Here is a 13,777-nt window from a genome sequence, read left to right on the forward strand (position 1 = left end):
TATTGCTGCTTCAGGGTGCACAGTTTGTGAGTGCTGGGCTATGTCCACCCAGCAGACTGTCCTCTTGCCACCTCTCCCCGGGGCAGTTCATCCCATCTTCCCATGGCCCCTCTGTGCCAACAACAGGGGTCTGCTAAAACACCTCTGAGCGAAAACCTGACCATCGGTGGGCCATGGCTGATGTCCTTCCGGTGTGGGGACCGTGAGCTCTGCAAGGACATAGTCCCCAACAATGCCTGCAGTCCAGTAGCTGCTACTTCCTCATCCATGGCTATGTCCACCCATCCTTCCATCTAGCCCCTCACAGGTCATCCATCCACCCACCCACTCACCCTCCATATACCCACTCTCCCCTCACCCATCCATCATCCACCCACACATCCATCCATCAGCCATCTACTCATCTACTCTTCCATCACCCATCCACACATCCACACATCCACACATCCAGCCAGCCAGCCAGCCACCCACCTGCCCATTCATCCTTCCACTCACCCACTCTTCCATCACTCATCCACGCATTCATCCATCCATCCATCCACACATCCATCCATCCATCCATCCACACATCTATCCATCCATTCAGCCACTTATCGGTCTGTCCATCCGTCCATCTACCCACCCAGCACCCACGACCCATCCACGCCCATTTACCTAGTCTACACCTAGAATGCACCAGCTCTGCTTCATGCATTCCCCCTGTGGTCTGACTACAAATGCTAGTGGCGAGGACTGTCACAGTGGTACTGACATTACGAAGAGGGCACTTGTGCAGGTGACTTGACCTGGGATGGGGCAGAACTGGGACTTGCAGCTATGGGGGAACCCTCTAGGACATCAGCAACTAGGGTCTCTCCTCTCCTGGCAACAGATTGTCACACTGACGGCCCAGGGGTGGGACAGGATCCACCAGCTCCAGACCTTGCTGTGCCTCCTTGGGGAGGACAGGAAGTCAAGTGACAGGCCCAGCCGGGCTGATGGTTGCGGGTCTGGGGGCAGGAGCTGTTTGTCCTCGGCCTCCCCTACATGCTGAGCTCGCTGGGCTGCATCTCACCCAACCCGGGGTTGGCCACTGGCTCAACCTCTCGTGTGGAAGTGTCTGAGGGCCAGGCTTTTGTCTAAGACACATGTGCATGTATGACTGAGTGTAAATGGCCACATACATGTGCCTGAACATGTGAGTGCACAGGCAGACACGTGTGTGCATAGTATGCAGGTCATGTGTGACCAAGACAGACTGGGATTGGTGTCATGCCAGTGTACATGCGTGGGAGTGTGTGAGCATGAATGTGGACTTCGCTGGAGCTACGTGAGGCTGGCCTTCCAGGTGCTCTGGCAGAGGGCAGCCACAGCCGGACAAGGAGGGCTTTGCTGGGCCAGAGATGGACACACACACACACCACACCCCCGCCTGCCTCATGCCTCGCAGTTCCCTCTGCTGGCACAGCCTGGTATAGTGTGGTTGGTCGCATCATCTGCCCTTGGCAGTGGCTGGGATACCTCCCCGCTACCCCAGACCCCAAAAAGACGATCCAGAACCCACTTCTGTATAAGAATATATTATTTAAAAGAGAGTTCAAAAATAAAAATTCTGTACAGTGTCAGGAATGCCTTTGTTGCGTATCAAGGAACAGAACCGTTCTGGCAAAGGGGGGCGTGGCCTCGTGTGCTGGGTCTGAACCTCTCCCGCATGGAGGGGGACCCCAGGAAGCTCGGGTGGCCCCATCCGGACAGCCGCTCCGTCACCGTCCTGCTTGGCTCAGGCCTGGTCTGCAGCGGGAAAAGAAGGGAGTGGTGCATGCTTGCTGGGAGCGGACGTGAGTGGTCACAGGTGGGCGAGCTGCACTAGGTCCCCAGCTCCCAGCCTCTGCCGCCCTCTGGGCATCGGGGAGAGCGAGCTGGCGGGCAGGAGCTAGCTTCCTCTCTTAGGTACACTTTTGGAACGATGACACGAGCTGAGCACGGGGCAGGGAGCAGCTTTCAGCGTACTCAGTTGCTAAGACAACCACAGGGTGGTGTCCACGCACTCTGCTTGCTGCCAGCTCCGGCAAAACAGGGTCTCTGCCACACAGACAACTCCAGCCCTTCTCGCTCCCCCAGTCCTTTCCCCTTCCTCCCACCCCTCCTCTCACTGTTTCAGCTGCCACTGCCACCTGCCCTAGGTGTGGGTCGGTACCTTCGCAGCTCTGTGGGTCTGCCTTCGCAGCTCTGCTCCCTGGTGTCAAGTTCTCCATTGTCTTCCGTTCCTGGTGTGTGGGCAGGGAGCAGAGTGGGGGGCTCAGTTCTAGGGAGCAGAGGCGGGCAGGGGCTGCTCTCCGCTGTGGCCTGCAGACAAGGTTTCCCCCCACCACCTCATACACACATGCAGACTGGGGGTTCCCCTGTACTGGCTGAACCTGAGCCTGCAGGAGGTGCTATCGGGGCCACACACCTGCACGCACAGGGGCAGGAGCTGGCCCGCGCCTCCTGGGGTCACAGCACAGTGACCCGCGAGGAGCTGTGAGTCCCCTCCCCGGGCCTCCCACCTGCTGCTGCCTGCTCGCTCCCCACGCACCGTGAGGCCCTCCTTTGCAGCGTCATCCCTCCGTTTCAGCTCCTCGTAGTGGTCTCGGGACTCCCAGAGCGGCTGCAGCATGAGCTCCTCCACCACGGGGAAAAGCTGCGGACACGCATGCGGGTGGTGACCTCCGCACTGCCTCCCTCCCTCCTCGCTGGGCCCTACACGCGGGTCGGGGTCATGGGCAGGTGGCCCAGGCTGCTTGGGTGGGATATGACTGGGGGGCACGACCGGGGGAGGGGGCAGGAGACTGCACCTGGAGCCCAGGGCGACCATCCCAGCTAGGTGGCAGGACCTAGCCTGGTGACCAGGGTTACAAGAAGAAGGGTAGGGCACTGGAGACGCTGGCACTCCCTGAAGGTCCCTCAAGGCCAGCGGGGAGGTGGACAGGGCAAAGCGTGTGTGTGAATGCACATGGGCGTGCAAACACATACGTGTGAGTCCCACTGTCCTGTCATCGCACCTTGGTCACCATCTCAAACATCGGGATCAGGACAAACTTGATGAACCCAATTTGGGCTGTAGCTTTGGTCACTTTGTCTCGGTCCATGAACGGGGCCACAGGGAGTCCTTCTGACTTCTCACGGTCACTCTGTAGAGGTGGGGGATGGGACAGGAGATGAACCTGAAGGACAACACTGCCCAGGGGACCTTGGAGTACTGAGCAACACACTGATCTTAGAGCAAGATCAGCTGCCTTAAAGCCAGCCACCAACTCAGCCAGGACCACACAGCTAACCACCAACTGAGCCATAATCATGCAGCTGGCCATCAACTGAGTCACGGTCATGCAGCTGGCCACCAACTGAGCCACAGCCACACATCTGGCCACCAACTGAGCCACTGTCACACAGCTGGCCACCAACTGAGCCACAGCCACACAGCTGGCCACCAACTGAGCCATGATCACTCATCTGGCCACCACCTGAGCCACGGTCACACAACTGGCCACCAACTGAGCCACAGCCACACAGCTGGCCACCAAGGGATCCACAAAAACATAGCCAGCCACCAACAGAACTGCAAGCACACTGTGAGCATTTGATAGCAAGGACAATGAAAGGCAAGAACATCTTAATTTTTTCCGTTGACAAACAGAAAGAACATACATCTGCTGAATCCCTTTCCAAATGCCCACAGCAGCTGGAGCTGGGCCAAGCAGAAGCCAGGAGCTTGGAACTCCATCCAGGTCTCCTATGTTGGGGGCAGGGTGCTGCTGCCTTCCAGGATGGACATCAGCAGGAAACTGGCTCAGAAGCAGAGCTGGGGCTTGAACTACAGGCCCTGATAAGGGATGCAAGTGTCCCCAGTGGCTGCTTGAATCACTGTGCCCGGGTCTGGTGCGGTAGCCTAGTGGCTAAAATTCTTGCCTTTCATCCGCTAGAATCCCATATGGGCGCCGGTTCTAATCCTGGCAGACTTGCTTCCCATCCACCTCCCCGCTTGTGGTCTGGGAAAGCAGTTGAGGAAGGCCCAAAGCATTGGGACCCTGCACTCGCGTGGGAGACCTGGAAGAAGTTCCAGGCTCCTGGCTTTGGATTGGCATAGCTCCGGCTGTTGGCAGCCACTTGGGGAATGAATCAATGGACAGAAGATCTTCCTCTCTGTCTCTCCTCCTCTCTGTATATCTGACTTTGTAATAAAATAAATAAATCTTTAAAAAATTTTTAAAAATCTTAAAAAAAAAAAAAAAGGAAACGCTGTGCCCGATGCCCACCTCCAGGGCCACCCGGAGTCGTGGCTGCCCATGCAGGTGGGAGTTATAAGGACCATGGTGGTGGCCCGGGCTGCTGGGCAGAGGCAGCCTGTGGAACCCCTGCCAGGAGCGTCTGGGGCCATCAGCTGTGGCTTTCCAATCCCGTGGAGAACCTGCCCATGGCAATCCACACGGGTTGACAGCTCACTCTACCACCATGGCAGGTATGGGGGTAGGAGGGTATGCTCTCTCCCACTCTGTGAGTTTTGCTTCTGGAACTCCAAGCAATGTGCTTGACAAGTCTGTCCCTGGAGCCAGCGGTGACCTTGGTGCTTGCCCGACATCAGCTTTTGTGGGCCGTCACTGTCTTCAATAATGACCCGTCTCTCTTCAGCTGCCTGCCTGAGGATCTCCGGAGGCCGGCCCAGCTGCAGGCTTGGTATCCACCTGTCCACCGTGCTGGCTCCAACCCACGCAGCCTCACTCCCAAGTCCTTGGCACTGGGCAGAGGGGTGGCATGACCAGACCCTTACCTGCATGAAATACTCCTCCAGCAAGCAGTCCACCCAGGGCTCGGCGACTTCCATGGGGCGTACCTCGTTGGAGATGTCGCAGCATTTGATCAGGATCATCTTCAGCTGAAAGAGGAGGCCCTGGGGCTCAGGGCACGCGAGGCGGTGGGACGCGTGTCATGGGCACCCACAGAAGGAGGACGGGCCCCAGGTCTCTGTTCCTGATGGGTCAGGGGCAGCCCTGGCTCTGCCCCCAGCGCCCTATCCTGTGTGAGCACCTGCTAGACCCTGCTTGCGGTCTGTCTGTCCTTCCTGCCTGGCCACCCAGGCCCTGATCACAGCACCCTCAGCACTCTCCTATGCAGGAGGCCACCTCCCTCAGGTTCCTTTGTGGTCTGCCAGGAGGTGGGTATGCCTCTGAGCCCGGCAGGCACAGGCCATCATGCTTGATTGGAAGGATACAGGTCAGGCCACAGGGTCCCCCAAAGTGTCCCAACCATCCCTGGAGTTCATAGCCAGAGTAGCCGCCGCCCATTCAGGGTAGACGTGGTATGACGTCACCTGAGGCCCCGCCCCAGTGTCCGCGCCCTGCCCGTGGATGGGGAATGTGGCGTGGCCAAGGACAGCTCCACTCAGCTCAGTGTACCTGACCCAGGAGGAACCCGCAGGGTCCCCGTGGGGGTTGGGCCTCTGTGGGAAAGACCATTTCACCTTCAGGGAACCAGGGCTAGAGGTTTGACTTGCACCTGTGTGCTGGGTGGGTTGGGGCGGGGGCAACTGAGGGCTTCCGCGGGAGGCACCGTGGGCCACGTTCACAGCCAGCAGGGCCAGCAAAGGCCTCTGGGCTCTGCCCGCTCACCAGCGTGGTGTGCTCCTCGTTGCTGTAGTCGAAGCTGTCCAGCTTCTCCCGGAAGGCGTCCGCGATCTCCGCATGCCGCGCCATGTCCGTGGCCAGGATCAATGTGATCATGCCCTAAGTGGGGAGGCCACGGCAGCTGCCCCACGAGCGCCCGCTGGTGCCCTAAGCCTGAGCCCCATGCCCAGGGATCTCCCACCTGCTAGTTCATCCCCTGAAATGCTGGGGCAGTCCAGGTCCGCCATGCAGGCGGCAGGGAGCTGGCCCCGTGAGCCCTCCCCACATTCTCCCAGGGTCTGAGCAGGTAGCAGGAGTCAGGAGCTGGTCCTGGGAAGCCACACTAAGCCCTCAGGCACTCGGCCAAACAGTGCCCAGCCTGACGTCCAGAGGTGGATAGAGACGAGGGGAGGCAGGAGGCCTTGCCCGGCCCTGGGACTGCCCCGTGCATGCTGGTGTCCTCAGCCAGCAGGCCTGCCCCGCAGCCTGCTGGGCGCTGCCCCTGGATGCAGGAAGCGGGTCTGCAAGTTCACGGACAGTCTGCAGTGTGGCTTTCCCACTCCCCAGGAACCTGGCCACACTCCCTAGTGTGGTCTGATCCCAGGTCTTGTTGGGGTGGGAGGAAGGGGTGTCTAATTGATTCTTGGGGGTCTCTCTCTCTCTACTGTGCACGTGGCATACATGTGCACAGTTTGGGAGTGAGTGAAGTCGGAACACAGTTAACAATCTTGATGATTTTTAAAATGAAAAAACAACGAGCTTTTCTTTTAAAAGGTATAAATAGTTCTCTGTCTTGCTAAACAGATACTGGCTTAGGAAAAGCAGCATTATCTGAAAGCACGACCACCCACCTCTTCTTCTGTCCCTCCATCCCTCCGTCTGTCCACCCATCTTCCTCACATGCAGTCCTCATCTGTCCATTTGTCTGCAGACCCATGCTCTACCTGCCCAGCTACTCAACCATCATCTCCTTATGTACCCACCCACATCTCCATCCACCCACACACCCTTCTACCCACCCACCCACATCTCCATCCACCCACCCACATCTCCACCCACCCACGCACCCTTCTACCCACCCACATCTCCACCCACCCACCCACATCTCCACCCACCCACCCACATCTCCATCCACCCACCCACATCTCCATCCACCCACCCACATCTCCATCCACCCACCCACATCTCCATCCACCCACCCACATCTCCATCCACCCACGCACCCTTCTACCCACCCACCCACCCACATCTCCATCCACCCACGCACCCTTCTACCCACCCACCCACATCTCCATCCACCCACGCACCCTTCTACCCACCCACCCACCCACATCTCCATCCACCCACGCACCCTTCTACCCACCCACCCACATCTCCATCCACCCACCCACATCTCCATCCACCCACCCACATCTCCATCCACCCACGCACCCTTCTACCCACCCACCCACCCACATCTCCATCCACCCACCCACATCTCCATCCACCCACACACCCACATCTCCATCCACCCACCCACCCAGCTCTATGTACTGCTCCCATCCCACCCCATCTCTCCACCCACTACCTACAGCACACCTCTGCTTCAGATGTGTTGTTCTATGTTACAACGAAACAAAAACCACCACCTAAACCAACAACCTCAAGTGCCAGCCTGAAACCCAGCCCAGGAAATGAGAGACTGACTCCCCAGCGGGCGCGGCTGGCACAGCCCTCCCTTGCTCTCCTTGCTCTTTGTTTCTGGCACCTCAGGGCAGACTTCTTTGTGCTGCGGACGGGGTGCTCAGTTACCCCCCAAGCCCCTGACCCAGGCGCCTCAGTCCAGTCCCAAGGCGTCAGCAGGAGGACCTGCCTCACATGTGGGGGGCCCGTGGTGGGGGTCAAATATGAGGGGGCGTGTCTGCTTAAATGCCCCAGGCCTCGTGCCCAGGGCTCCCTGCCTCCACCCCTCCGTGGCAGTGACACGGTCACCTGCTCCCCAGAACATCTCTGTCCCCAGATGTGGGGTCTCAGGCCTGAGCAGGAAGCCCCCCACGCTCAGTTCCTCCTGTTTCAGTCCCTCAACACTTGTCCTTGGCCTGGGGGCTTGCATGGGCACTCTCACGGACCTGAAGTTCATGTGCAGAGAACCCTTCCCAGCCTGGCAACCAAGGCTCAGGGTCCATCAGGGTCACCCCAAGAAGCCTCCCCTTGTAAATCTAAAAGGTGAGTTGCCGAGCTGGGATACAGTGGCAGCCCCTCCTGTATGCATGTGTGTGTGCTGTATGTGTGTGTACATGTGTGAGCAGTGTGTGGGCTGTATGTGCGTATGTGTAGATGTGGTATGTATGTGTGTGTGCACAGTGCAAGTGGTGTATCTGTTGTGTATGTGTGTGGTGAATGTATATGTATGTGAGCGGCGTGTATATGTGTGATGTGTGTATTGTGTATGGTATGTGTGTATAGTTATTTCTGATGAGCTGCAAGCGCCTCAGAGGGGTCGGGTCTTCCACTGTGTAGGAGGGGCAGGAGAGGCCTGTTCCTGCTTCCCAGTGCCTCAGCACCCGTGCTCCGGCCAGCAGCCCTGGGGGTGCCCGCCTCCTCCCCACACCATGTCGGGCACAGGCACCTGCCGGATTTGCTTGTAGCCTTCGGGCGGCACGTGGCAGAAGATGTTGCACTCGGGCCGGGCGAGAATCTGGAAGGCCACGGCGCAGTGGTGGTTCTCGAGTGGCGAGATGTCGTTGTAGCGTACAGCCAGCTCTGTGCGGGCGTTGATCTGGTACCTGTGCGGGACACGGCTGGAGGCTCAGGTGCCCAGGTCACAGCGGCCACCCATGCCAGGCAGCCCCTCTGCCAGGACCTGGGTCTGGGTGATCCCCACATTCCCACAGGACTGCCCGACAGGGTCCCTTTCACGCACTCCGACTTCCCTAGGACAGTGACCCCTTGTGGAAAGGGTCACGCTTTCCCCACAGACAGAAGCCTGGGAGGAGGGCCGGGTCGCCTGTCTGGGTCGGGGGCTGCAAGTGGAGACGGCCTCCTCCAGGGAGCTCCAGGGCTTACACCTCGCCATGGCACAAACACCCACTAACCTACGGGAAGTGCAGCTCCATGTCCCACGGCTGGGATGGGTCAGTGCTGTGGGGGGCGTGGCCACGCCCTGTGGCACTCAGTTCTTCCCCAGGTCTCCACAGACCCCCCTCCCTGCCAGGTCTTGCTCCAGCCCCCTCACCCCACTCCTACCAGAAGCTGCTCCAGGAGGAGGCCGCTGTGAAGGGTGTGAGTAGGGGGTGTGTTGTAAGCGCACAAGTGTGAGTGTGGTGTCACGCATCGCTCCCGGCTTGGAGGAGCCAGAGGCTGGGAGCACTGTGGACCCCCAATGCTGATGAGGAATAGGGGTGGCACGCACGTGTTGTTGTAGCCCGGGTGGTCCAGGTCGTGGCAGATGGCTGCTGTCATCAGGGTCAGGATGTCCAGCGGGGGGAACTTCTCCTGTGTTGGAGAGCAGGGTGCAGGTGTGGCCTCCTCCCTGGAGGGTCAGCACCCATGGGGGCACTCTGGCAGCCGTGGGGTCTGGGGGGGGGGACCCACCTGCAGCCGGCACAGCCAGATCATGCTGTACATCATCTGTGCCACGCAGAAGCAGTGCCGGAAGTTGTGGAAGGGGTTGTTGCGGTAGTTGTCCTGCACGCACAGCTGCAGGCGAGACGGACGGTGGCGCTACCCGCGCCCGACCGCCACTGCCCCACCCCCAGGTGCTGTGTCCAGGGCTCCGCCAACCCCCCGCCAGAGGCAGGGGCGCCGCTCTGCTCAGCCAGGGCTCACTCACACCACACGCTTCATACGCCTCGCATCAAACACCCGGTTCTCACAGTCACCTCGGCGTCACTCACCACACACACACTCGGCACCTCACACACACATACACTTACCTTGGTCACCTCATCCACACTCCTTACAGACCTCATACACTCACATCGCCCACACACTCCTCACACACTCACCTCAACACGCACACTCCTCAAACACTCCCACTGACCATGCTGTGCCCCCAGACCCTGCCCTATTTCTCCCACACAAGGATGGTAATGTGGGGACGGGGGGCAAACAGCATTGCAGGGAAGCACCCGAGGGCTGTGTGTCCTCAGTCTCCCAGGAACCGGCAGCCCGAGCCCCCAAGGGCACTCACCAGCCACCTGCGCAGCATGATGGGGTTGATGTTGAAGTCTCGGACGAGGTCCAGGTCATGGAACATGTGCTCCAGGCAGCTCAGCATCTGCGGGGACCCGGGGGTCATCAGCCGCAGCGGGGACACCCCAGCACGGCTCCTGACCATCGCGCTCCAGCACGGGGGAGGGGCCATGGATGGTCCTGCAAGGTCACCCAGACAGGCTGCGGGGTCGTCCCAGAGGGCAGCTGGGTCTCCGAGGACAGGCCAGATTTGGCCAGAGGCTGAGGGACCAGGACTTAGCGAGAACTTGGGGCTGGTGCTATGGTGCAGGTTTGAGTCTCAGCTGCTCCACTTCCCATACAGCAGTGAAGGACGGCCCAAAGCCTTGGGACCCTGCACCCGCGTGGGAGATCTGGAAGAAGCTCCTGGCTGGCCCAGCTCCAGCTGTTGCAGTCATTTCAGGGGTGAATCAAGTGGATGGAAGAGCTCTCCCTCCCTCTCTAGTTATGTCTTTCAAATAAACAAATAAATCTTTAAGAAAGAATATCTTGGACTTGAACCAGCACCCTGCTATGAGATTTTAAAAAAAAGTGGACACTTGGGTCAAGTGGACTTTGCTTCAAGGGGGGCAGAGAGCCCAGGGTGGGAGACATGCAGATGGAGAGGCAAGTGGGCCAACTCCTGGGCACCTGCTGCAACATGGCCAGCACTGGCCCAGCAGGCCACCCACCTGCCTCTGGCCCTCCCCCAGCTACCTCGTGCCCGCACCGGGCAGTGGACTATCCCCTACTCTGCTCAGGAGGACCGTATCGTGTGCCCTGCAGACTGGCAGGAGATGCAAGCTGAGCCCGGGTGTCTCACAGTCCTGGAGTCAAAGGCCACAGGGCCAGCAGGTGAGCCAGGAGACAGACCACGCCGTCGGCCCTGCTGACCAACCCTGCTTCTCTGCGGTGTCATTGTGGGTTATGCATCCCAGATCTTATAGCCGATCTGCAAGGACTCGAGGCAGAAAGGAACTCAGCAGTTCCCCGTTCCAGGGAGACCCCCATATAGCTGCACCTGTATGTCCGACAGGCACTGCCAGGCCCTGCTGGGGGACAGGTGCTGTCACTGCCCAACTCGGGTCATCTGCCCATCACTACAGATGAAGTAATGCGGTCCCAGCAGGTGCAGTCCTTGCCCTGCAGAGGAAATCTCCCTTTACCACAAACTGCTGCTTAATTCAACTCAGGTCATGGACCCCCAAAATCACACATCAAGTCTGACTCCATCTGGATGTTGGGCCCTTAACATGACGACTGACATGCCATGAGGTCACCAGGGGGACCCTGACCTAGCCTAAGGGGTATCCTTCTGTGAGGAGATTGGGGTAGGCCCCGTGGGGGACCCAGGTATCCCCAAGGATGGATCTGTAAGCCCGGCAATTCGCCACACGCAAGTGTCATGTGTGTGTGTGTTGGGGGGTGGGAGGAGAAGCAAGGACACTTGTCTTCCTATAAGAGCAGCTTAGGCAATGTGCCAGGCACCAGGTGTCCTGGGATCCCCTTATGGAACACAAGGGTTCTTTCTGATGGGTCCTGGCTTTGGGGCAGGCTGGTCAGTCGCTTGTGGTTAACAGTGTCCATCCTCCCAGACACTGATCCCCAGGATCACAGCCCTGGCCACTGTCCCACCAGCCCAGAGTGGCTTGTGGCAAGCCTGGAAGGTTGCGATGCCTGCGGCAAAGACGGGCGACAGACGGGACCATCTGGTGCGGCTTCTGTGGGGTTGGTGGCAGTGCACCTGTTCCCACACTCGCGGTCTGGAGCTCTGGTGCCATGCTGGGGCCTGGCCACGAAACAGACCCTGTGGGACTTATGGCAATGCAGGAGAGAAGGGAACAAGCGCAGGGCGGAGCCATGGCCTCTGGCTGCTTTGGGAGGGGCTGGGCGCTGGGCGGAACTGCCAGGTGGATGGAGGGCTGCATGGCTGGTGCTGTGAGCTGCCTCCGGGATGCCCGAGCAGGTGTGCGAGGCTGGGTGGGTCCAGGGTGTGTCCTCACTGCTGCTCCCTTTTGCCACTGAAAAGCCTGGCTTCCCGCATGGCAGCCCATCCCCCCCCCGCTCCCTGGGAGGCTGGACCACCTGCAGGGAGGACACAGTGCAGTGACCCAGGTGACCACGGCTGGCCAGCTTCCACCTCTGCAGCCACGGGTGGGGGTGTGCTCCGAGGGCTCAGGCTGCAGAGGCAGCAAAAACAATCGCAAGGGTCTTTCCCATGCAGCTGTGTCCACTGGCAGCCCCTGGCCACTCTTTCGCCCAGTAGGCTGTCAGAAATGACCTTGGGATTTTCCTGGAGGTGGCCCCAGCCCATCAGCCCATCAGCGGGAGGTGGGTGTCCAAGCCCACAGCTGTCTGTGGGTCCTACTGGGCAGCTCTGAGGTTCCACCCCTCGCCAGCTGCAGGCACTTTCACTTTTCTCTCCTCTGCAGAGGGCAGAACATGCTGTGATCTGATGCCGTGGACAGCTTCTGTGGCCTGCACCGGCCACGGCATCTCCAGCCCATGACCTCTGGCCTGCGGGTGAGCAACCTGCCCAGGACACCCTGGGGCCCCAGCACAGCAGGCCTGAGGGTACAGACCACAGCAGGCCTGAGGGTACAGATCACAGCAGGCCTGCGGGTACAGACCACAGCAGGCCTGAGGGTACAGACCACAGCAGGCCTGAGGGTACAGACCACAGCAGGCCTGCGGGTACAGACCACAGCAGGCCTGAGGGTACAGACCACAGCAGGCCTGAGGGTACAGACCACAGCAGGCCTGCGGGTACAGACCACAGCAGGCCTGCGGGTACAGACCACAGCAGGCCTGAGGGTACAGACCACAGCAGGCCTGAGGGTACAGACCACAGCAGGCCTGAGGGTACAGACCACAGCAGGCCTGAGGGTACAGACCACAGCAGGCCTGAGGGTACAGACCACAGCAGGCCTGCGGGTACAGACCACAGCAGGCCTGCGGGTACAGACCACAGCAGGCCTGCGGGTACAGACCACAGCAGGCCTGAGGATACAGACCACAGCAGCAGGCCTGCGGGTACAGACCACAGCAGGCCTGAGGGTACAGACCACAGCAGCAGGCCTGCGGGTACAGACCACTGGTGGTGATGCTGGTGCTGCCATCTCGGCAGGTTTTGGCCAAAGGCAGCTGGGGTGGGGGCCCACAAGGAAGGCCATGGCTGCGCTCTTAGTGACGCCCAGCCAGAGTCCCAGCAGGTGCCTGGCCTAGAGGGTGGGCTAGGGCATCTGCAGGTGTGGCAGAAGCCAGAGTTTGGAGATTTCCTGTACCCCTAGCCGACCCCCCGTCAGGGCACCCTGCTTCAGTTCAGTCTTGGTCGAGGGGGCCAGAAACCTGTAGAATCAAAGGTTTCCCTTTACAGTGGAGAAGAAAACAGCTGGCCCCTGCTACATTCGGCCTACCTCACTAGGCTCCCAGAGCCACACGTCGAAGGTCGGCCGGCGCAGCGCCTCCACGGTCTCCGGGGAGAGCAGGTACTGGAAGGAAGGGGGTAGGTGAGCCAGTCCCAGGGCCTGAGTCACTGGGCTGTGGGGTGGCCACTTCCTCCTCCTCACTCCCTCTCACAAACTCCCAGGCTCTGCAGGGACCTGGCTGTGGGGAGGAAATCCTGTTAGTGCTGCAAGGGATAGGACGAGGGGTGCTCATGGGGGGCATAGTGGCAACAGGGAGACTAGGTGACCCTGCTGGGATCACAGAATCGGGGCTTGAGCTGTGGCACAGTGGGGGAAGCCACTGTTTGCGATGCCAGGTCTCCCACATGGGGGCAGGGGCTCAAGCACTTCAGCCATCCCCTGCTGCTTTTCCAGGAGTCTTAGCAGGGAGCTGGATTGGAAATGGAACCACCAGGACTTAAACCGGTGCCCATAGGGGAAGCTGGCACCGCAGGTGGCGGTTTTGGCTGCTATACCATGGTGCTGGACCTGGGAGGCCATGGCTTTAAAGAGAAGCCAGGG

At 59.8% G+C, this 13,777-nt stretch overlaps 1 protein-coding gene across 1 annotated transcript in view; it reads right to left on the minus strand.

The window, feature by feature from the left end:
- Positions 1-1,759: 1,759 nt before the first annotated feature.
- Positions 1,760-13,777, minus strand: part of PDE9A (phosphodiesterase 9A) — a 52,525-nt gene continuing 40,507 nt past the window's right edge. Inside the window, exons 9-19 of the mRNA XM_058661252.1 lie at positions 13,226-13,300; positions 9,790-9,876; positions 9,192-9,296; positions 9,010-9,092; positions 8,227-8,383; positions 5,625-5,738; positions 4,787-4,891; positions 3,021-3,149; positions 2,555-2,659; positions 2,177-2,246; positions 1,760-1,770 (exon numbers count right to left, since the gene is read on the minus strand). Coding sequence (XP_058517235.1) covers positions 1,760-1,770; positions 2,177-2,246; positions 2,555-2,659; positions 3,021-3,149; positions 4,787-4,891; positions 5,625-5,738; positions 8,227-8,383; positions 9,010-9,092; positions 9,192-9,296; positions 9,790-9,876; positions 13,226-13,300 — 1,041 coding nt within the window. The remainder of the gene's footprint in view (positions 1,771-2,176; positions 2,247-2,554; positions 2,660-3,020; positions 3,150-4,786; positions 4,892-5,624; positions 5,739-8,226; positions 8,384-9,009; positions 9,093-9,191; positions 9,297-9,789; positions 9,877-13,225; positions 13,301-13,777) is intronic.

The sequence above is a fragment of the Ochotona princeps genome, chromosome 3 (genome assembly GCF_030435755.1).
Source record: "Ochotona princeps isolate mOchPri1 chromosome 3, mOchPri1.hap1, whole genome shotgun sequence".
NCBI lineage: Eukaryota > Metazoa > Chordata > Mammalia > Lagomorpha > Ochotonidae > Ochotona > Ochotona princeps.